The sequence below is a fragment of the Grampus griseus genome (genome assembly GCF_964374135.1).
Source record: "Grampus griseus genome assembly, chromosome: 8".
NCBI classification, from domain to species: domain Eukaryota; kingdom Metazoa; phylum Chordata; class Mammalia; order Artiodactyla; family Delphinidae; genus Grampus; species Grampus griseus.
The window spans coordinates 66,979,954-67,004,986 of NC_139002.1; the positions used below are offsets into that span (position 1 = coordinate 66,979,954).

At 37.3% G+C, this 25,033-nt stretch overlaps 1 protein-coding gene across 2 annotated transcripts in view; it reads left to right on the forward strand.

Annotated features, from left to right (window-relative positions):
* Positions 1–2,070: 2,070 nt before the first annotated feature.
* Positions 2,071–25,033, forward strand: part of USP47 (ubiquitin specific peptidase 47) — a 123,484-nt gene continuing 100,521 nt past the window's right edge. For both annotated transcript variants that reach the window (XM_082659406.1, XM_082659407.1), the window contains exon 1: positions 2,071–2,325. In XM_082659406.1, the coding sequence (XP_082515532.1) occupies positions 2,287–2,325 (39 nt within the window). In that variant the 5' untranslated portion in view covers positions 2,071–2,286. The remainder of the gene's footprint in view (positions 2,326–25,033) is intronic.

The following is a 25,033-nucleotide window of genomic DNA, read 5'->3' on the forward strand; positions in this document are numbered from 1 at the left end:
CTGCATCGGCAGGCAGACTCTCAACCACTGCGCCACCAGGGAAGCCCACCAATTACATTATTATTTCATTAAATTAACCCCCACGAAAATGGAAGTAGCTAAAAAAGATTTCTGGAAAGAAAACATGAGTTGGAGATAATAAAGCAGGCCTAAGCAAAAAGATGACGATAGAGATGACACATCTGCTGCTAGCGTGAGCTCTACAGAAGCCATCTTATTAACTAGTGGGCATGACATTTTGAAATCAGAGATCTGGAAATATTTCCATTATGTGATTTTGATGCAAAATGACGTATGTGTGCTAACCAAGGCTGGGACTACAGTGAGCAAGTGAGGCATTCACCTCGCACACGGAATTTAAGGGGATGCCCCAAAGCAGCAATCAAGATAAATATCTAAATGCAATATTTTAAAAAGTCAAAATTAATGCAAAAACCTATGATAAACAAAATATCAAAATTTTAAGTAAAGACAAGGTCAGTACTCTTTAAAAAAACCTTATACATGTACACTAAAACTTGAAGACAGAATTTTGCAACTTGTTAAAAGAAATCTTCCAGGCAATGCATTCCAAAGAGTTTTGAAAATATATAACAATGCAACTTCTTCTGGCTGACATCAGGGAAGATAGAAAGTTACTAGCTGAGTTTCAACAAAAACTTTTCATGGTTGGTGGACGGAGGTGATAAAAATGGATACTTGCATTAGAAGAGCAGCCAAAGATGTACTTCTTCCATTAGGATCTAAATATCTTTGTAAGTTATCTTTTTCAGGTTATGACAGCCGTTAAAACAAAGTACAGAAATAACCTGAACGTTGAATCACACATTTTAATAACGATTTCATAAAGTATTACAGATTTTTAAAACCACTGAAACCTAGTCAATCATATTGCTTCCATTAAATATTTTTAGCAAGAATAACAAGGATTTTTAAAAAGACAATTAATATAGAAAATAACTCTTACAGTTACTTTAAATGTTTATTTCATCTTCATCCTTTTTACGCTTTAAAAATGCTTTATGTCATACACAACAGGAACACAACAGGACGTGTATATAACTTACATCAGTATACAGGCTTTTTTTTTGTAATAGGGAAGTGCAATCAAAAAAAGTTTGGAGAGCACAGGTACAGGTAGTTAATGCCGTGGGTGTTAGGAAAGTGGCAGGATTATATTATCTCAGCGTGCTGTAGAATCGCTGTACCACGGAAGTCTTCGTGAAGGACACCGCACCAGGTTTTCATAAACGGAGGTTTGAGGAATGAGCAGGATTTAGAAAAATAACTATTGCAAAATTTGTTGCCTATAAAACAGAGCACAGTGCTTACTGCCAGAGGAGATTAAAGTACTCTAAAAACACTTTTAAAAGGAGATCCTATGTCCAAACTGCAGCCCTGCTCTCTGAAGCTATCTCAGCCCCAGACTTGAACCTGTCGGAGAAGGAAGTTCCCCGAAATGGCCCAGGAGAGTGCAGCTCTGAAGGAGGGGGACTGGAGGGAGAGTGATACCACTTTTCCGAGCCATGGGCTGTCCCCTCCCCTAGCAGGAGGCCAGCCGTGAGGTCCCTTGAGCTGTGCCCTCGGGAGGGTGGGGAGAGGGGAAAAGAAAACGCAGTCCTTTCTGGCTGGGACCGTGTCTGAGCGCAGAGGCCAGGGGGCGGGGGAGGGGGGGTCTGTGAAGAGGGGATGAGTTCAGGTGCTTTTCTAACGGGGAGGGAGAGCAGTGTTGGTAGTAGGGCCAGAGGAGCGGCTTTAGGTTCGAGTCTCTTCCTGGTGGGCAGGGAGTCCGAAGAACCCAGGAAGGCATGGAGGACCCTAAGGCCTGGTCCTTTCCTTGACGGCAGAGGGAATCCCGAGATGGACAGTCCAGAAACCCCCTCCGGAAAGCATTTTCTTGGCCGCTCAACTAACTTTATACATCCCGAGGCTAAGAGCTGAGGTAATTAGATGCGAGCGACAGCTGTCTCGGCACCTTGGGCGCCAGGCACCTGGCTTGGAGCCCGACGGCCCGAATTCTCGCGAGAACGGCAGCCGCCATTTTTCCATTGATTGCGGCGGGCTGGGGGAGGGGCCGACGACGAAGGCGGCTGCGGCGGCGACGACGGCGGAGCCTTGGGTCGGTGTCTGCGCGCTGGTGTCTGAGGCCCAGGCTGAGGCCTCCTCGGTAGCCCGAGCGCAGGCGGTGGTGAGGATGACGGCCGCTGCCGTTTTCTCCTGAGCTAGAGCCGCCGCTACCCTCCCCCTCCCCCGGCAGGGCGGAGAGGAGCGGCCGGAGTCTGAGCGATGGTGCCCGGCGAGGAGAACCAACTGGTCCCGAAGGAGGTGAGGGGCCAGCGGAGGAGGCTAGGCCCGAGGCCTGCGGCCGCTCTAGGCAGCGCAGGCCGAGGCGAGGGGCCGGCTGCGGGCCCAGCTTGTGGGCCGGCCCGCCTGTGGGAGAAGGAGGTGTTGGGGGTGCGTGGTGGGTGCGGCGAGCAATTGGGAGACCCGACTGGGTCTAGGGGGCCGGGGAGCGGAGACCTCTCCCCTTGGGTTTCTGGGGCTGGACAAATAAAGGAGCGCACTGGAAGGAATCGGGTCCTGCTTTGGGGGAGAAGGTGGCTTCTCAAGTAGTTATTTAACACGTTGAGCCAAGGTAGAGAGGTGATTTCAAAGAAAACATTCTGCAACACTGGCTGACGGGCGCGACAGGGTGACGGTGCTGCTTCTGGTTTTGACAGTGGCAGTGTATAGCTTTCAGGGCTCGTGAAATCTACACCCAGCTTGAGCTTCGTGGGAGGGCAGTTAACTGCTACGACTTTTTTGAACAACTGTTTCTTACTTGGTAGTACTATGGGCCTGCCTAAATGGGGCTTCCCAATGATCGATGAAAAGTAGTAAATGCGACTTCCACGTAAAGGTAAGAGATAGCGAAGCATTACCATATGGAGAGCTGAATTACTTTTTGTAGTTGGGCTGTGTACGCCAGTTTGGGTGACTTCTTAAATTCTTAAAAGCAAGTGATATGAGAAGGCTTGACTTCTTGGCTTCTCTTGAATAGTAGGAGAGGATTAATGGTAGAATCCAGCACTGGCCAGGGAATTTCAACATATTAATAGTATCTCTGTTGGCTTTATAAATATCTTCAGGGTATCCAAACGTGTATTTTTAACTGGTTGATCATCAGGCGAATGCTTTGGATTTTTAGTTCTCATATACCTTAAATAGAGGCAAGTGTCCGTTGAAATTAGCTATGTTGGATCTTGATATTTCTGAGTGATGTTCTTAAAAATTCTTCTTTTTTTTTTTTTTTTTTTTTGCCTTTTTTGGCTGCTTTATAGCAATTTGTTGCTACTTGACCAAGCTCCGACACTGCAAAAGTGTTATTGGAGTTGTGTATGTATGATATGAATATTTCCCCAACATTATCAGATGATTGTTTTGCAAGGACAGTTTTTTTTTAAACTAAGTTATCATGTGTCAGTATTTATTCATCAAGCACCACCAACTCTGCAAAGCAGGTAAACAGATGAGTTAATCAGAATTCTTGCCGTGGGAGCTTTTAAGGCTACTAAGGAAGGTAACACTAGTATTCGTTGAACTCCAAGTAAGGACTAGGTACTTTTCTACAAAGGTAACTCTCATGCAGGGATGGAAGTGATAGGTGCTATGAGAGATATAAAAATGAATTTTCTTTTAGAGCTACATAGTGCTGGTTTTCATTCCTATGAAAAGCAAAGTTAGTCCTTTCTTTATTTTTTTAATTAATTAATTTATTTATGGCTGCATTGGGTCAGGCTTTCTCTAGTTGTGGTGAACGGGTTACTCTTCCTTGTGGTGTGTGAGCTTCTCATTGTGGTGGCTTCTCTTGTTGCCTAGGCGCGCATGGGCTCTAGGCGCGCGGACTCAGTAGTTGTGGCTCGTGGGCTCTAGAGCGCAGGCTCAGTAGTGTGGCTCACGGGCTTAGTTGCTCTGCGATATGTGGCATCTTCCAGGACCAGGGCTCGAACCCATGTCCCCTGCATTGGCAGGCGGATTCTTAACCACTGCGCCACTAGGGAAGTCCCCTTTCTTAATTTTTTGACCATTAGAAAATATAATATAGGTGGAACTTTGCTTTAAGAAAGCCCAATATTAGGTTTATTTCCCTAACAATTTGATTTATAGAAAACATGGTATAAATAAACACTTTCACAGGAACATACCTGAAATGCTGCCTTTACCTTTCGGATTTTAAAGATTAAACGCCTCTCCTTTAAGACTAACTCCCTTACCTGAGGCTTCAAACTCATCCCCACTTACAACATTTTTTTTTTTCCCCCTACTCTTTCTGGACCACATGCCTTTATTTTCTGTTCCCTAGACTCATCTTCAGTCTTTTCTTTTTCCCTGACTCCTTTTTTGATTCCTGGAAACTTGCACAGTACTCTCAAATCTCAAAAGTCTGTCACTTTTTTAGCTAGCTAAGTAATTCATTCTTTTTTGATGGCCATACTTCTCTTCTTGAATTCTTGCCTGCTTCTCTTCCTTGAATTTTCTTTTGCATTTGATACTTAAAAAAAATTCCTTGATTTTAGTAATACTGTACTTTGGGGCCTTTTGCCCCTGCCTGTTTGTACTATCTGACCACTCATTTAGTCAATGTCTTTCTCTTTTTTTCTGTGTCCTTAATTGTCACTTTCGTCTCATCTTTGTCATCCCTTGTCTGGTCTTTTTCAGTAGGAGTAGAATTATATAGTGCTAAAGCTGAGAGAACACATAGTGATCATTTAGTAACTTATACCCCTTCACTTCTATAGATGAGGAAATGAGGGCCAGAAGATTGAAAGTGACTTGTTCAGGGTCACATAATGAGTAAATAAATGACAGAGCTAGGACTAGAACTCACATCCCCTTGATTATACTCTGTTTTACACATCCCTTCATGGAACCTAGAAGCTCCGTAAAAGTAGTATGTAACTCTCTAAGTCCATTTACTATGTGAAAATAAATTACAGAATTTTAAAATGTCTTACTTCTGTTCTACTGGCTTATTACCAACAATTTGGCGGGCTTTTCTTTTTTAGAGAACCTCTGACACTTACTAGATTTAGATATTCGTTAAATGTGTGCATCCATGTGTGTGCACATGTGTGTGTGTGTTGTTGAACGAATAATATGTTATTCTGGTCCCTGAAGCTCAAGGACAAGTGTACCTTAGAGGACTGCTGAAGAAGGCAGCTTAGTGTCATGCAGGGCTTGGCAAACTAGTCCCTGGGCCAAATTCAGCCCACAGCCTGTTTTGTTTGGCCCATGAGTTAAGAATGATTTTTACATTTTCAAATTGTTGAAAAAAAATCAAAATAATAAAAATAATCTGTGACACATGGAAGTATATGATATTTAGATTTCAGTATTCATAAAAAAAGTTTTATTGAAACACATTGATGCCCATTTATTTACTATTATCTATGGCTGTAGGAGAATTGTGTAGTTGATACAGATGCTGTATGCAGGATAAGTTTGAAACTATTTAGCTTGGTGTTCAATGCCTAGTACACTTTGATTCTGGCCACAGTCTGCCCTTTCAGCTTATCTCTTCTTCCTCAAAACAAGTTTTTAATGCAGCCAAACAGGTTTTTCTCTGACTTGCTTTTCACTTCTATTTGTGCTAACTCTTCTTTCCTACTTCTGCCCACTGACACAGAACATTCATACACATCTTTCCCTCAGTACCTCATATCTCATTTATTCTAAAAAGCCTTTTCTGACCGTTTAACCTTAAGGATTTCTCCTTCTTAGAAGACTTTTATATATGAATAGAATTCATTTGGCAATTAATAAATAGTGCTTTGTGACATCTATTATGGTCTCAGACTGTATTTTATTATTATTCATTATGGATTTCTTGACAGCAGAGATCTTTGTGTGTGTCTGTCTCTTTCTCTCTCTCTCTGTTTTTTTTTTTTTGGTATGTATTATAGGTCTAAGACAGTGTCCTTTCTGAAGGACAGTGATCTTCAGTAATATTCATTGATATGGTTACAGGGTTGCAAGGAAACTTAAGAGTTCTAACCAATTTCCCCTGCTTGGATATTTTCCACAACATCCTTGGCAAACTGTTTTCCAGCCTTTGCTTGAATACCTTCATGACATCTCTGATAACATCTTTGTCTTAGAAGAGATCTGTTTTAAGTTTTTGAGTTGAGAGAAGTCTAGATCTCTGTAGCTGCCATCTTTTGATAGTTGCCCCTGAACAACAGAGAAATCTTAAATCATTTTGCATAGGACAGCTTTTTCTCATTGTTGAAGAGGGGGGAGGGGAGGAGGACTGAGCATCCTCAGTTCTTTGTTTCTCAGTTGCTTTCTTTTAGACATAATCCAGTGTTTTTAATATTTCTCCTAATTGTTGTACCCAGAGGAGAGCAAAGTGAGTGTAGTCTGTTCTTTGTGGTAAATAACAAAGCATTTCACCTCACTTTTTCACTCTACTATATGTCTTTGAATTGTTTTATATTGATGTTGACTTTGAGATCTCTTTTAATGTCATTCCACTTTCATTTATTGCATCATTGTTTTTATTATTCTGTTTCCTTATAAGGATTTGTGACATTAATATTTGTTGTGTACTCACTGTACGTTACTGTATGCTGCCATATAGGGAATATTTAGATAAAATTATTTTTTCCTCAAGTATTTTATAGTATAATTAAGGATAAAAGGTACATATTACTAATAGTTTTAAAATAATACTTTCACTGCAATACTTAAAGTGGCGTCCAAGGAGTATATAAATGTAGAAAGGATAGAAAAATGAAAGAAAAAGAATATGTAGTTCCATATCTCAGTAGATTTTTTTCTGCCTCTCTTTTCCATATAATAAACACTACTTCTATCTGGAACTAATGATGATAATAATAACCAAAATTTATTGAGCATTTATTATATGTCACATACTGTTGTATGTGCTTTGTGTGTATTAACTCATTTGAACTTCACAATGACCTCATAACTATATCAGGGCCGTTAATATTGAGAGCCCTCAAAACATTAAAACAACTTGTTTTTCATCTCTATTGTCTGTTTTTTTAAAAAAATAAATTCAATTAATAAATATTATGGAACATGTCAAATGAGTATTCTTTTAATTTGTATGGCTTCAAACTTTGATTGTAATTTACACATTTATATCTACAGCCCTGACCTCTCTTCTAGTTTCGGATTTCCACCTGCATACTGGATATCTCTACTTGGTTGTACTTGGACCTACAGATTAAATATGTGTAATATCAACCTCATTTCTCTTTCCTCTCTTCTCATGTCCTCCTCCCAGCATAATTCTTTCTTTGTATTCTCTTGTTCAGTTAGTGTCATCATCATCTGTTTATTTGCTTAAGTTGGAACATTTTTTTGACTCCTCCTTTTTCCTTTTTTCCGTATATAGTTAAATCGTCACTTGAAAAATATCTCTTGTATCCTTACCTTTCTCTTCGTGGCTGTGCCTCTATTTTCTCATTCAAATGTAGCCCTTTTAAATGGTCTGTGTTCTTCTAGGCTCTTTTCTTTCGTAACCGTCCTCACCACAACAGCCATTACTTTCTAAAACACATGACATTATGACTTACCTGTTTTAAAGTTTATAATTATTACCCTCTGATTGCAAATTGAATACTAGGTAATATTAATAAACACTATGCACCAGAGACTGTGCTAAACAATTTACACACTTACTTAATATCTATAAAGCCCTTTAAGCATCTCTTATCTTTCATTATGTATTTTATAGATAGATAGAAAGAAAGTAAGGCTTAAAGAGTAAGTAACTTGGGCTTCCCTGGTGGCGCCGTGGTTAAGAATCCGCCTGCCAATGCAGGGGACACGGGTTCGAGCCCTGGTCCAGGAAGATTCCACATGCCGTGGAGCAACTAAGCCCATGCGCCACAACTACTGAGCCTGTGCTCTAGAGCCCGCATGCCACAACTACTGAGCCCACGTGCCACAACTACTGAAGCCCACGCGCCTGGAGCCCGTGCTCCACAACAAGAGAAGGCACCGCAATGAGAAGCCTGTGCACCCCAACAAAGAGTAGCCCCTGCTCGCCGCAACTAGAGAAAGCCCACGCACAGCAATGAAGACCCAACGCAGCCAAAAAAAAAAGAGTAAGTAACTTATTCAAAGTTGTATAGCTGTTTGTTTCTAAGTCATTGTGGCCTTAATCACTAGGAAAGTCCTTCATAATGTAGCCTCGATTGATTTGTTTTTTAAAATTAATTTTTGTCAAAAGTTATACGTGCACATATTGAAAAGAGTTGAATAACTCTGCTCTGCAGATTCTCCCTCCCCTTCATTTTGGGCTCTCCGGAGGCAACCACTTGCTACTCATTCTTTTGATATTTATCTCCATATTTCAAAATAGTATGCCTGTAGTTTTCCCTCGTGATTTTTTCAGTTGAATGGATCCTCTACGGACTTCCCACAATGGAAGATTCGGTTTACCACTATCCCCAAACACAGACACACTTCTCAATTCTGCCCAATCCTTCCAATATTGTCATATTGCAAGTTGTTTGGATACATCAAGTTTCAAAGTTTATATCAATGTCACTGTATTCATAGTTGAGCCTTGTAGTTTATTGTGATGATTTTTCCTTCCTGTACAGTATTTTGTTTTCCATGAGTTAATATTTTCTAAGAATTTGCTTTTGCTTTGTTTTCTATGTATTTATCATTAATTTAACCGAGTGGTTCTCAATTGGGGGCAACCGAGAGGATATTGGCTATGTTGGGTAGGTGAGGGAGGGCAGGAGTGTGCTACTGATACCTAGCGAGCAGAAGCCAGCTATGCTGCCAAGCATCATCCTGCACTGCACTGGACCGCCTCCCACGACAAAGAATTATGTGGTCCAAAATGTCAATAAAAACTCTGATTTAGTCCAAACTCTCAAGTGTATGAGTCTTCTCCTTATGTTTACAACTACCAATTTTTTGATGAATTTTCTTGAATTGCAGCTGCTGTCTTAGATTTGCCTTTACAATCATTTTAGAAGTTTCCGTCAGGTCTCTCTTGTATTAGAGCTCCTGGTTCTGTATCTGATGTCTTCATCTTTCTTTGTGTTCTCATTTTGGAGGACCACTTTCAATAGCTTTCTGGATGGGCTATAATTTTTTCAAGACTTCACATGTCTGAAAATGTTTCTACCCTCTTGCTTTATAGATAGTTTGGCTGGGCAGAGAATTCTCAGTCAGAAATAATTTTCTCTCAGAACTTTGAATACATTGCTCCATTGCCATATTGTTTTCAGTATTGCTGTTGAGACATCAGATGCCTAGAAGATTTTTTTTTTAATTAATTAATTAATTTTTGGCTGCGCTGGGTCTTCGCTGCTGTGTGCGGGCTTTCTCTGGTTGCCGCGAGCAGGGCCTGCTCTTCGTTTCGGTATGCAGGCTTCTCATTGCCATGGCTTCTCTCTGCCACGGCTTCTCTCGTTGCAGAACACGGGCTCTAGGTGCGCGGGCTTCAGTAGTTGCAGCACGCGGGCTCAGTAGTTGTGACGCACAGGCTTAGTTGCTCCGCGGCATGTGGGATCTTCCCGGACCAGGGATCGAACCTGTGTCCCCTGCATTGGCAGGCAGATTCTTAACCACTGCACTACCAGGGAAGTCCCTGCCTAGATGATTTTGAATCTTACTTTTCCTCTCTGGAAGCCTGGAGAACCTTTTCCCCTAGAGTTCTGAAATTCCTGTATTATGTGTACAGGTCTGTTTTTCTCCACTTCTCCTGGGTTCAGGGTAGTCTTATTCAATCTGATATTTGTCTCATCAGTTCTGGGAAATTTTCTTAAGTCATTTCTTTTGTTTCTTCCCCTTCGTTTTCTCTGTTCTCTCTCTTGAATTCCTATTATTTAGGTAATGGGTCTACTGTCTTGGTTTCTCTAATTTTCTTCTGTTTACCTCTATTTTCCATTTCTTTTCCTTTTTCCTCTGTTTTCTGGGAGATTTTTCTCAATTTTATCTTCTGATTCTTCTACTAAGGTTTTATTTCTGCTATCATGTTTATAATTTCCAAGTACTCTTTTTTTTCTGAAAAAGTTTTAATATATCCTGATATATCCTGTTTTTGATATCCTATTTGTTTTATGGATGCAGTGTCTTATCTCTCTTAGGAAATTATTGATACTTCTCTGCATATTCTCTCTTTTCTCCAAATTTCCTTTTTCTGTTTGTTTGCTTTGGGCTTTGTCTTTCATATTAGATGCTTTTTTTAGATGTCTGGTATTCCTTGGAACTCAATGCTTATTTAGAAGAGGGGCCTTAAAAAGCTGAATGGAAGCTCTGCCAGTGGGTAATTATGGTTTTCCCTGTACTTTAGATATGTGTGGTTAATTTCCTTGTAGACTCCCAGTGACACGTTTTTCCCTTGTGCTGAATTGATTTCCCAGAAAAGATCTCTGATCTTTTGCTTGGAGAGAACAAGCTTGGGAGCTGAGTAGGAAACGGGGTTGTGGGTTTCATCATAAAGTACATGAATACCGTTTCATTTAATTCTCCAGTTTTCAATGTGGCAGCCCTCAAATTTGATTGCACCTGGCATCCTCTAGTCCAGAGATACCTTGTTTTATGCTCTTCTGAGATTGCTTAGTCTTTTGCCCGGAAGGGTCAAAGAGTAAAAGAGAGAGGATCTGGGAGTTCTGAGTGCTTCTTAAGCAGACTTTAATCTCTTATTCTAGCTTGGACTTCACTCTTGCTCCCAGAGTATCGGAAACTGCTAGTTCCTGAGCCTTTTCTGGTTTTTTTCCCCTTTTTCTTTTTAAATTTTGATAGAAAGCTTGAAAAAAGAATACACAGAGTTCCCATATACCTGTCACCAAGCTTCTCCTCATGGTAACATATTTTATAACCACAGAACACTTATCAAAAGTAAGAAATTAACTTTAGTACAATACTATTAACTATACTACAGAATTTATTCAGATTTGACCAGTTTTCCACTAATGTTTCTTTTTATTCCAAGATCCAAATTCAGAATCCCACATTGAATTTTGTTGTCATGTCTCCTTAGTTTCCTCTTATCTGTGACAATTTCTCAGACTTTCCTTCTCTTTCATGACCTTGACATTTTGAGCAGCACTAGTCATTTTTGCAGAATCGGCCTCAATTTGGGTTTGTCTGATATTTTCTCATGATTAGATTGAGGTTATTAAAGAGAAGGCTGTCACAGAAGTGATATGTCCTTCTCTGTGCATCATTTGGCGGGGGGCGGGGGGGGACATGATGCTGATGTGTCCTACTGTGATGTTAACCTTTGATCACTTGGTTCAGGTGATTCTGCTAGGTTTCTCCACTGTAAAGTTACTATTTTCCTCTTTAATAATTGCTAACTACTTTGAGACCATGCAGATATCCTGTTTCAGCTTAAACTTCTGCCCACTAGTTTTAGCATGCATTTATAGATCTTGTTACTGTTGCATTCTAATAGTGATTTTCTGTTTCCCTCATTATTTCTACATTTATTAATTGGAATTCTTTTGTGAGGCAGAGTTGTCCCTTCTCCCACATTTATTTACTTAATTATTTATTTATGTCAGTATAGACTTAAGATATTTATTTTATTCTTTCGATTATAACCCCAAACTATTGTTATTTATTTTGTTGCTCAAATTGTTCCAGTCTTGGCCAGGGGGAGCTCTTTCTGGTTGGCATCTGTGCTCATCCTTGCCTTTTGAGCACTTCTGTACTTTGTGGCACCACATAAAGCTTCAACCCATCTTATACTTGCCCTGCCCCAACCCTGCAATCAACCACTTCTCCAGAGAGTTTAGGGGTCTTTTGGTATAATTGTAACTGTGGTATGTCCTGTAAGCCAGGTGTCTTTGTTTTTCTAGGCTAATGTAGGTTTCAGTCTTCTCAGGTGTAATTGTCACTACCACTTGTTCTGCTTTCTAGCTTCTAAAATTGTGTTTCTGGTTTCCTATGGATTTATGCTCTTTAAAAAATTTCTTTATTCTTGTTTCAGAGAGGTTTTGGGAAGCTTTTGAGCTAAATGCTTGTATTCAATTTGTCCTCTTTGACCAGAAATTCTTAATGTTTTTGTTATCTCCTGCCCCAAGCCAATTTTGTTTTAGCCACATTCAACCACATTAGTTGCTGTTCCCTGATGTGCTGTATGCTTTCGTGTGTCACTTGCCCTGAGTGAATAATATGAAATGTTTTTTAATACCTGCTTTTTAGGGAGTTTTAAATGGGTGAACTTTGATTTTACGTGAAAACTATTTAAGTACTTTATTAAGTACATTTTTAGGATTCTTGCCTCTTATTTTCCATTTTTTGGATTAGTCACATAAATGTTTTGTGTCTTAGTACCAAATATTGTAAATTTTTTGCCAAAATGGAGGGGAGAGGCTTAGTGCATTTCTAGAGTACTAACATACCATCACCATCATAGCCCAAGTTGAAAGAAAAGATTGTATTGAAAATAGGGGGTTGTGTAGCACAGGGAACTCTGCGCAATATCATGTAACAACCTAAATGGGAAAAGAATTTGAAAAAGAATAGATACATGTATAACTGAATCACTTTGCTGTACACCTGAAACTATCACAACATTGTTAATCAACTGTACTCCAATATAAAATAAAAAGTTAAAAAATAAAATAAAATAAAAAGTTATTGCCCAAAAAAAAGAAAAAGAAAGGGGGTTGTGAAAAACATAGTATTAAATATACATTAAAATACCTATTGTAAATTTAGGTTCCAGAAGACATCGACTTTAAAAACTTGATTCATTGATATTAAGGACCTTATTCAGTTCAGGCAACATGATAAGTGTCATGATATTCAGAGGCATATTCTTTTATGAGGCTTATTACACGGAGTGTTCTGTCTAGGTATTGCTGCTTAGAATCTAATTTTGTACAAACATTCTCCACTGTAAATGATGTGCTTTTTCACATCAAGATTCTTAAAGAATGTATTTTTCCTGAGCCTGCTTTTCTGTCAGTATAATGGAAGAAGGGGTGGATATAGGTGTAGTGTAAGTGAACAGATGTCTCCTCTCTGCTCTACTGAATACTTCTGTTTACTTTGTCTCAGGGTGTGGGAGCAACAGTAATTGCCCTGTTCTTTTGTTTAATGGAACTAAACTGAAACAAGCATACCTAAAGTAGCCATGGACAGGAACATTTTCATTGACATAAAACTGTTGCTGCAATCCACTGTGGAGAGTGTTGAGAGATTACTGTTTTTATGAAACTTACTGAGATATATGTCTTGAATTTGTTTTTTGTTGTTGTTTGTTTGTTTTTGGCCATGCTGCACCGATTGCAGGATCTTAGTTCCCCCACCAGGGATAGAAAGCAGGCCCTGGCAGTGGGAACACTAAGTCCTAACCACTGGACTGCCACGGAATTCCCAATATGTTTATTTATTTATTTGTTTGTTTTGGCCATGCCATGCAGCTGTATTGAATTTTTTTTTTTTTGTATTGAATTTTTTATGTTTTTAAAAAGCAAGCTTTTAAAATCCTACCCAACCAGCAAAACCTAGCCCTTCTTACTACTATAAGAAACTTTTCCTGATTCTCCTCTTTCAACCTGATAGCATTTTTCTAACCCTGAAATCCCATAACACTGTAACTTTTGACATTTGAAAAATTATAAGTTAATACCTTTATTATTTGTGTTAATACCTTTATTAGAAGCTCTTCAAAGTCAGGACACAACAGTCAGAGTGCCTGGGTTCAACTTCCAGTTTTGTGACCTTGGGCAAGTTATTTAACCTACCATTACCTAAGTTAAATGAGGATACTAGTAACTACCTCCTAGGGTTGTTGGGAACGGTTAATGAGTTAATACATACAAAGTGTCTTCCACTTAGTAAGCACTCTTATAAATGTTATCTGTCATAATAAGTGTTACTACCTTCATTACTGTTATTACTTTCATCCTGTATTCTTCCTAGGGGCCAGCATAATGTACTGTACATTGTTGTTGTCCAATATGTATTGATTAAATAAAAATGAAGTCATATTTTAGTTATTAAATATGCTTAGTTGTTTGAAGTCGGGGATCTAATATGACCTGTCAGCATAAATCCTAAATGATTGTTAGATTTGACAGGTTCTTTTATATTATCAAGTAAGACCTGTTTTTACTACTTTTTGATAGTTGAAACATGTGACAAAGTACAAATGAAACTTTTTAGTCTAATGAGATCCTAAGAAAAATTGGTTTAGTATATATAGATATTTGTTGAAATAACTTACTAGATTAACAAGTTATTTGTGTATAAGTTTCAGTATGAAATGTTATTTTAAAGCAGGATTCATGTTAAGAATAGTTTGTTTCTGGGAGAACTTTATGTGTTTGATAATTCTGATTTTCAAAAACTCTAGAGTATAACCAGTTGACATGGATAGAAGAACCAATTAACCTGTCTATTTTTGTCAGTTGTATTACTGATTGTGCTTTAGATTTGGTGCTGTGTAATTGACTGCTGTAAGACTTGCAGAGTCATTCAAATATTAGCAGAAATATAGTGGCTTTCCAGTAGAGAAAAACTTAGGGCTAAGTGACATAATTAAGAAAAAAGATCTGGAATTTAAATCTTTCTGTATACAGTGAGTCCAGTACTTTTGGTTTAGCTTTAAGGAAAACCATGAACCTCATTTATCACCTAAGTGAAATTTTCTAGTATAACCAAAGCATTGTAATTTGACTATAAATACCTTTCTTGTTTCAAATGATATTACCTATTTTTATTTCATCATAAATATGCTTTAATTATTCTTAATGTAGATTTCCATAGTTCTGGATGCTGTCGAATTCATTCAGTTAAGCATTGAGTTAGTAGCTGCCAAGAACCAGAGAATCAAAGATGAATAAGGAATGTGACCTAGTTCTAGTTGCTAGTCTAGTCTGGGAGACAAAAATTTGTAATGAGGCAAATGCATAATTTGGAAATAAAGTGGGCCCATAGAGGAGGGAGCTACCAGCTTTATCTAGGGGATCCTGTGAGAATGTAACACTTAAATTAGGTCACAAAGGATGACTTGACTGCCAAGTAAAGAAGGAAGTAAGAGCTTTTAGTTAGGAGAAATGGCATTTAAAACACACAAGTCTGTAATGCATTTTAAAAGTGGCAGAAAGTTTGGGGTAAATGCATGGGGTGCCTGGGGTTGAGTGAGAGAAGATAGTTCTGACAGATCGTGTTTTAAAATTCTGAAGGCTTTGTATGCCTAAAAGGAATTTAGGTTTTTATTGTGCAGAAATTAGTGGGCGGGAAATGTTTTTTTGGCAGAAAAAGTTAACAAATTTGTTTGTAATTGTTACAAACAAATTCAGTGAAACTTGTTTGCTGAAACATTGTTTACTTGCATGAATGTTTTATATCGCTGCATTAATATTAAACATTTACACACAAACGAAAATGGGGCAAGGCAGAATTTGCTATAATACTGATTCTCTCACCTTTTTTTTTTTTTTTTTGCATTTGCAGTCATATAATTAGGTACTTTTTTTTGTTCTTTTAAGAATAAAATGTTTCCCTTTCATAATGCATCTTAAGTGCATTCTCCACATTTGAGTCATCCTGGCAGGATATCCTTTGGCATAATTGTTACATATTTGATATGGATAACACACAGGTAGGTATCTTCAAATAGGCTAACTAGATAGGCCTCATTTGCCTCCAGAAATGTGCCAGTAGCTGCACTTTGGTAGTGTAGATCTGGTTTGAAGTCCTGAACACTTGCAAGTGAGAAGTTCAGTGTACTTCAGGGACAGCTGCAGTATGAGGCTTGTAAAAATGTGGTTTCTTCACCTTTTCAGTATAAGACATATTCTTGTGAGTGACTTTAGTAGCTGGTTGCTTTCTTGAGTGCTTTACCACTGGCTTTTTGCAGGCATTTGTCTTGATAGGAGCCATAGTATAGAGAACTCCCTGTTTATACCCCCCTTCTTTTCGGCAGCTCAACAGGCTAAAGTGGCACTGGTGCTAGAGTGATGACTGGTGGCGGCTGCAGCAGCAGCAGCAGCAACTGAGAACACCACAAGGAGTGTTAATAGGGGATTAATGAAATCTTCCCAAGGATTTCCCCAGTGCTCCAAATTCAGTTGACTTTAATATTTTACTGAGAGGAGCTCTTGATTACAACCCCAGTTCCGGGTTGCATTAGAAAGTAGAATTTTTGTATGACTTACCTGGTAAAAGATACGTATTGCTTTAGTAAATATATCAATACATAAACTATCTATGAATTCATATACATTTCTTCCATTTTATAGATATAAAATGTCTACCGTTTTATGTGTTCAGGTATTTTAATTTTGTTGCCTTTAATTTTACGTACACCAAGTTGTATAATTTATTACTTTATTTATAGCACTTTGTGGTAATGAAAGGGAATTGGTGAAAAATTAGATACCTAACAATGAAGTCTCTTATTAAAAGACATCTAAGGGATTTCCCTGGCAGCCCAGAGGTTAAGACTTTGCCTTCCAGTGCAGGGGTTGCTGGTTCGATCCTTGGTCGGGGAGCTAAGATCACACGTGCCTCGTGGCCAAAAAACCAAAGCATAAAAACAGAAGCAATATGGTAACAAATTCAGTAAAGACTTTAAAAATGATCCATATCAAAAAAAAAAGACATCTAAGAAATATTACTGCTTTAATTTTGACATCTTAAATTCATGTCTTGAAATATTTATTTACTATTACATTATTTACCATTAACATAACACAAGTATGATTTTTAAAATTCTAAGAAAAATAGACAGTGATGCAGAAAATATTTCTACAATTCAGTAATATGATTTAACAGTGGAAGGGAAGTAGTAGTTAGGTATTACAGCTCCTTCATTTATAGGGGAGGAAAACATGAAGGCTGTAAAAGCCCCATAACTTACTTAATGTCTCACGTAGTGGAAGAGCTAGAATGAGACTTTTTTGAAAAAGTCAAGTTTACTGAGGTATAATTTATATACAGTAAAATTTATTCCTTTAAGGCATACAGTTTTATGAATTTTGACAAACTTATACAGTTGTATAACCACCACCACAGTCAAGATATAGAACATCTCCATCACCTTAAAAAAGTTTTCTCATGCCTCTTATAATCAACCCCACCTCCCACCTCTAGGCTCTGCAACCACTGATGTTTTCTGCCCTCATGTTTTGCCTTTTCCTCATATAACTGGAATTCAAATAGTATGTAGCATTTTGAGTCTGACTTTCATCCAGCATAAAACTACGATGTTTATCTATGTTATCTGTTGTATCACTAGGCTTCCTTTTTATTGTCCAGTGTCACAATTTTTTTATCCATTTATTAACTGGTGGACATTTGGGTTATTTCCAGGTTTTGGTGATTCTGAATAAGCTGCTACAAATATCTGTGTACAGCTTTTTCTTTTGGTAGACATATGTCTTCATATGGTAAGTGCGTGTTTAACTTCGTAAGAAACTGCCAAACTCTTTTCTGAAATGGCTGTACCATTTTGCATTCCATTGAGCAGTGTATGCACATTCCAATTGCTCTGCCTCCGTGTTGGTACTTGGCAATGTCAATATTTTTGTTTAGTTTTTTAATCATTCTAGTTAGTGTGTAGGGATATCTCTGTGGTTTGAATTTGCATTTCTTATTGACTAGTGATGTAGTGTATCTTTTCATTTACTTGAAGTTTTTTATTAAGCCTGCTTTTAAAAAATCATTTTATTTGAATATTACATATTTAAAGTTTTGCTAGTACTGATAGGAGAGAGAAGTAAAAAGAGTACCTATTCTCAAGGAGTTGATGATTTACATAGAGAAAACTGGTAATTGTGTTAAAGAGTATGGCTGTAATTTTGACAGGCTTCTTGAGAAAGGGGGTCATATATTAGCTTTCTGGTGGAGAGGATAATGGTTTGGGAATCAGAAAATGCATTGGTTTGGCTTTGCGTTGCTTATCCTTTCTGGGCCTTTCTTTTTTTTCTTCTTTCTTCATCTCTGAAATGAGGGAGTTGGACTAGATAAGGTATAAGATTTGTCTCTAAATTATAAATCTACATAAACTGTTTGGTAGTAGTTTTTTGCTTTTTTTTCAGTAGTAGGTTTTGTGGGTTTTTTTTTTTTTTGCGGTACGCGGGCCTCTCACTGTTGTGGCCTCTCCTGTTGCGGAGCACAGGCTCCGGACACGCAGGCTCAGCGGCCATGGCTCACGGGCCCAGCCGCTCCGTGGCATGTGGGATCTTCCCGGACCGGGGCACAAACCTGTGTCCCCTGCATCGGCAGGCGGACTGCCAACCACTGCGCCACCAGGGAAACCCTGTTTTTTTTAAAAAAAAATAATAAATTTATTTATTTTTGGCTGCACTGCGTCTTTGTCGCTGCGTGTAGGCTTTCTCTAGTTGCGGCGAGCGGGGGCTGCTCTTCATTGCAGTGCACGGGCTTCTCATTGCAGTGGCTTCTCTTGTTGAAGAGCACGGGCTCTAGGTGCACGGGCTTCAGTAGTTGTGGCACTTAGGCTCAGTAGTTGTGGCTCGCGGGCTCTAGAGCGCAGGCTCAGTAGTTGTGGCACACAGGCTTAGTTGCTCCATGGTACGTGGGATCTTCCTGGAACAGGGCTCGAACCTGTGTCCCTTGCATTGGCAGGAGGATTCCTAACCACTGTGCAAACCAGGGAAGTCCCTCAGTAGTAGGTTTTTAAATTATGTAAGAAGGCTGTGCAATCAGAAAACAAAGATCTTTGCAGATCTTTCCTGTCTGATGAAATTTCTGTTACCCAAAAAAGATCATCTTCTGAAATTTTAAATAATATAAATTATAATATAAATATTATAGTTGAGAATTATATATTTCTTTTTTTTAAACACTTAAAAAATTAATTATTTATTTTTGGCTGCATTGGGTATTCGTTGCTGCACACAGGCTTTCTCTAGTTGTGGTGAGCGGGGGCTACTCTTCGTTGAGGCGTGCAGGCTTCAGTAGCTGTGTCTCTTGGGCTCTAGAGCGCAGGCTCAGTAGTTGTGGCTCACGGGCTTAGCTGCTCTGCAGCATGTGGGATCTTTCTGGACCAGGTCTCAAACCCATGTCCCCTGCATTGGCAGGCGGGTTCTTAACCACTGCGCCACCAGGGAAGTCTGAGAATTATATATTTCTAAAGTCTGTTATAAGGATGGTAGCTGACAGTTCTATGATAATACATTTTGTATGATACTATATTATTATTATTATCATTTATGGAGCATTTTTAAGATGTTCTCTTTTGATCTTCAGAAAAACTCTTTGTGAACCATGAGAGACAGAGATAAGTGACTTGCATAGGATTACACGGCTAAAAGAAAAGTAGCCACCTTGACCTAAGGGTTCTAGCCTAGATCCTTTGCCTCTGCACTACATTGCTCTTTGCACTGTAGACCATTCCAGTAGGAAATAAAATCTTTAAATTGTTTTAAATAACCTTAACATTTTTTTCAGTTGTATAGTTTCATGTTCAGGGTATTATAAAATTTATTATCCATGCTTCTAAATAAAAAGCATGGTAACACATAATATAAAAATCTACTTTGATTTAGTAGTAATGCAGTAGAACATTCAAGACTTGTAAACAAGTCAGTTGTATCACAAGCTGAGTCACTGCTTGTCAAGAACAGCCTACTCACAGAAGAAAACTTAGCTGTAATCAAAAATAAAGATAACAGGAATAGTAAAGGATATATTATATACCCTCCTGAGAGTAGTTTAGTTTCTAAGTATAGATGCCTTAACAGTGGGTTACCCATTAACAGTAGTAGAACGACTGTTAAAAGGAGTATGGCAAAAGTGGGAATGGTGTTAGGATAGAAGTGAGAGGAAAAATACTATTATAATTTTAATGACACAAATATATTCAACATTATGAAGTCATCAGAAAGCTTGTATTTCTTAGGAGATCTGTGTTCATATGTGACCTTAGGTTTCTTAATTTGTTGTTCATCTGTAAAATAAGGACCTTGATCTGATGTCCAAAGGTTCATCCATCTTTAAATATATGTATTATAGTTCTGTGTGTGTGATGAGTCATCTGATTGATTGCTTAACTATCAAATGAAATATGTTGATCATAGTTAAATAGATTGTAAACTACTCTTTTAAAGTGCTGAAACTTTACACTGTTACTTTTCTACTAATCAATCGAATGAGTACTTGATGTAATCTGTTACAAGAAAAAATGTTACAGAGTTTTCAGAGTTTTATATATTTAGTTTTCTAATTATATTATGGGGGTTCTGGGAGCTTGATTTATGGGTATTTTAGAAGGAAGTGGAATGCAGGATTCTGAGGGACACCTAATACTAGAGCACAAAGGCAGGTATGAAACTGTATTTTTACAGAATTTTAAAAACAAATGTTATATGTTGACAGGCAGTTGATGTTATCATGTTCTATATTAGTTTAAGTTCAGAAAATCCATTCCATGATATATTAAATAAGTACCTGTTAATATTGCAAGTTAGTTTATCACAGAATCTGTATTTAAGTAAAATAGTAAAGTAGAATGTACTTACAATTTTTTTATGCCTTGAACTAAGCTTTTAGAATAGGTACAAAGTCATCTTTTAGAAAATTCCTATATGAAGATTTGAATTTGAAGAAACTCAATATATATGAAGAAAGCAGGTTAAAGCAGGGAGTGATTATTATCAAACTTCCTTTAAATAGTAAAAGCCCTTGCAGTAAAAAAAATTTCAAAATTTAAAATCATTTTGGAAACTTTTTAGAGTTTCCAAAATCAATTCAATTTTTAAAAATTTACTTAGAAGTTTTAAGAGCACACTATGCTTCCAAAAGCATCAGCTATAACATATTATGAATTATTTTCCTGAATGAATATATTTTGTTTAGAGAATTCCCTAAAGGACCTTAGACTTTCTGCTTCTGTGGTTTGTTTTTGGTAGTTAAGATTTTAAAGTACCCGTTTTTATTTCTAAGCTAAGTAGAATCACACTTAATCTGCTTATGTTTCTTCCTACACAGTTGTTGTGGTCTTTATTCATGTTCATATTGTATCTTTATGATTTTCTGAAGTATTTACGTATTCCTGACTAATCTCCTCAATTCCTTGGACATATTTGTTTGTTTGTTTTGAGTATATTAAGAAGAAGAGCTAAATTCTGTTTTTTAAAAAACTGATACAAACCTTAGATATGTGAAAGAATTTTTTTTATTAGAGATTTGAGCTTAAAATGAAATATTATGAAAAGCTATGGTTAAGAAGACTGAGCCATTTGGGGGAAGTTATAGAGGATGCTAGTGAAAATGGACTTAACGTGGGTACTAAGAAAGTTTTGAATTTTTGTTAGTAAAATGTCATTTGTATCACTTTCTGATTGTAATGATTAATAGAGATGTTTTATTATAAAGGCTTGACTGTTTAGGAATGCTAAACAGAAATGGGAAATGTGACATATTTAAATGATATACTATTAAAAGTTTCAGAATACCTACATATACATTCTTAGTCATTTGATTACTTTCCATTCTATACAGTAATGTCTTTAATGTTAACTTTTGAATGGAACAAATCATCTGTTTATTTTGATGATTAAATTATTCTATATTTGGCCAGTGAGAGCCTTTTCAACTGGTTCCTGTGTCCTTTTGACATATCCCATCAATGTTGGAGGATGTCCTTACTTTCTGGCAGTGCAGGGCATTCCAAACTCTTTGTGTATTTTCCCAGCCCTAACACTAACATCAGCCATTTCTACAAAGACCTATGGACCCTTTTTGTGGAGAATCGTATTGAGAAACCAAGATCTGGGCATTAGATGTGTTTATTGCTACAGGGATGTCATTGCTTCTAGATACTCTCAGTGGAAGGAGGTAGAAAATATGCACAGACATGTATATAAACATGAAATCTGTTTTTATTTCTATATCTGTTTCTCTGTAAATGTATGTATATATACAATCAAATCATCTGTAAGTCCTTAATCCATAGGCAAAAAAATTTTTTTGGTTTACAAGAAAAAAGGGAAATTTATTTCATGCTTATACATATATTTATATATATCCATAATATATTTTATGCATATTATGTGTCTGTAATACAGAACCATTGGAAACCCAATTTGCAGACAGTTTTGCTGCTTCCACAAATTTTGGTCATAAGTTCTCTATTTAATTTTTTTTTAAAAATATATTTATTTATTTATTTTTGGCTGCGTTGGGTCTTTGTTGCTGCGCGCGGGCTGCGCCGGGCTTTCTCTGGTTGCCGTGCGTGGGCTTCTCATTGCAGTGACTTCTCTTGTTGTGGAGCACAGGCTCTAGGCGCGTGGGCTTCAGTAGTTGTGGCTCGTGGGCTCTAGAGCACAGGCTCAGTAGTTGTGGCGCACGGGCTTAGTACCTCTGCAGCATGTGGGATCTTCCCGGACCAGGGCTCAAACCCATGTCCCCTGAATTGGCAGGCGGGTCCTTAAGCACTGCGCCACCAGGGAAGCCCTACTGTGCTAGTTTTGTCATTTGTTTTCTGTAGACTCAACATTCTGTTTGCTGTACACACTAGGAGTATAGTCCTTGGAATCTCCCCAGATCTTTTTCATGTACTGTTGTTCAGGAGTGTCTTGGTTATTCTTGTAGTTTTACAGATTTGTACAGGTTTAAGAATCAGCCTGTTAGTCCTCCCTCCACCCCCAACACACACACACACACACACACACACACGCACGCACGCACGCACTCTTGGAATTTTGATTGGCATTACATTGGACCTATAGATTAATTTGGGAAAGTTAACTTTTTTACAGTATTGAATCTTCCAATTTATGAACATGACACATCTTTCATTACCTTATCATTTATTCAGATCTTTGTTAATTTCTTACAAAGCGATGTTATAGTTTTTTTCATAAAAGGCTTGCAGATTTTTGGTTAGATCTATTCCTAAGTATTCTATAAGATGCTATTGTAAATAGTTTTTTTACTGCATTTTAAATCTGTTGTTGGTTTATTGGTTTTTTAATGCATAGAAACTTTGATAAGCTATTATTAATGGTAATAATTTATATGAAAAGTATTTTGGGTTTTCTAGGTAGACAGTCATGACATCTGTGTATAATGACTGTACTTCCTAATCCATTTAGGTTGTTTTTCTTTTTCTTCCTTGTCTAACTGTCCCTTTGGTACAGTGTTGACCGGAAATAGTGACTAGTGTGCAACCTTGTTTTGTTCTTAAAGTGAGAGCTTTCATCATTTTGTCATTAAATATGTTTGCTGTAAATTTTTGTAGATGCACTTTATCAAGTTAAGGAAATACTGTTCCTATTTTGTTATGCATTATCATGAAAAGATGTTTGTTTTCAGATGAATTTTCTGTATTGTATCTGTTGTCATGATTTTCTCTCTTAACCTGTTAATGTGTGGCATTATGTAAATTGATATTTCCAATGTTAAATGAACCTGGTTGTGATGTATTATGCTTTAATACATTGCTAGATTCAGTTTCCTAATACTTGGTTTCACATATTTTGCAGTTTTCATGAGTGGTATTGTTTTATAATTTTCCTTTCTTAATCTTAGTCTTTTTAGAGTTTAATATCACATGTTAGCCTCATAGTATGATTTAGAGAGTGTTCTTCATTTTCTATAGCTGTGAAGAAGTTCTGTAAAAATCAAATTACCTTTAGAGTATTTGGAAAATCTTAGTAAAATCGTCCAGGCATGGAAGTTTTTCTTGTTCTTATTGGAAGATTTTTAACTACTGACTCAATCTGTTTAATGACTTGAGCACTATTGTGGTTTTCGTTTGTTTTCCTTTGAGTTTGTTTGATGACTATTATTTTTCTGGGAGTTTATCCATTCCATTATGTTTTCAGATAAGTTGGCATAAATTTGCTTGTGGCATTCTTTTATCTTTTGTTCTTGTTGTTGTTGTATCTAATAGTTACATCCCCTTATTATAATATTTTTGTGCCTTCTCGTTTTGGGGGATTGATCTTACCAGTGGTTTGTCATTAATTAGGTTTTGTTGTTGTTCAATAAAATCAGCTTTTGGCTTTGATAGTTTTCGTTATAGTATTTTTATTTTCTATCTCATTAATTTCTGCTTTTATCTTTTTATTTCTCCTGTTCTGGTGCTTTAGTTACATGACATAGATTTTGTTGTTGTTTTTGTTTTCTGCTTCCTGGAGACCAGCCACAGCCCCAAATGCCAGATAGTAGCAGAGAACTGACTATTTTTTCAGCTCTAGATTTTTGTAGTTCTTCCTGGCTTTTTACTCTATCTTACCTCTGCCTAGTACCACAAAGGCTCACCTATTTTGCCAGGAAAGCTCCCTGCTTCTCCCCTGCCCCCCTTATTCTGTACAAGTTTGATATGTTTCCATTATCATTTGGTTCTAAATATTTTCTATTTTCCATTATTCTTCTTTGACCCATCAACTAGTATATGTTAATTTTGTAATTATGTGATTTTCCTAGTTGCCTTTTTGTTACTGATATTTAATTCAGTTGCATTATAGTGAAAGAAAGTGTTCTATATGATACCAGTCTTTTGAAGTTTATTGAGACTTGCTTTATAAAAAAGCCGAGTATCAGGTCAGTTTTTATAAATATTCTGTGTGTGCTTTGAAAATATATATATTTGCAGCTGTTAAGTATAGTCTTTGCATGTATCTGTTATATGAGCCTTGTTAATTTTGGTGTATGTTTTTCTGTAATGTTGTTAATTTTTTGTTTTTGGTTTTTTTGGTCTATTAAACCTATCAAAAACGTGTATTAAAATCTCACACTAATATGTTGGATTGATTTATTTTTCATTATACTATCAGTTTTTGCATTGTATATCTCAAAGCTGTTTTATTTAATATATTCAGGCATTTAGAACTGTTACATCCAGGATAATCCCCCATCTCCAGATCCTTAACTTGATCATATCTGCAGTCTTTGCCATAGAAGGTAAAATCTATAAGCTCTTGGGATTAGGACATATTATCTTTAGGGACATGATTTAACCTATTCCATTATTGTTGTTTCTTTTTCTTTTCTTTCTTGGCTTCTTTAGGTTCAAATGATTTCTTTCATTCCACTTTTTTTCTGTTGGTTTGGACATTATATACCG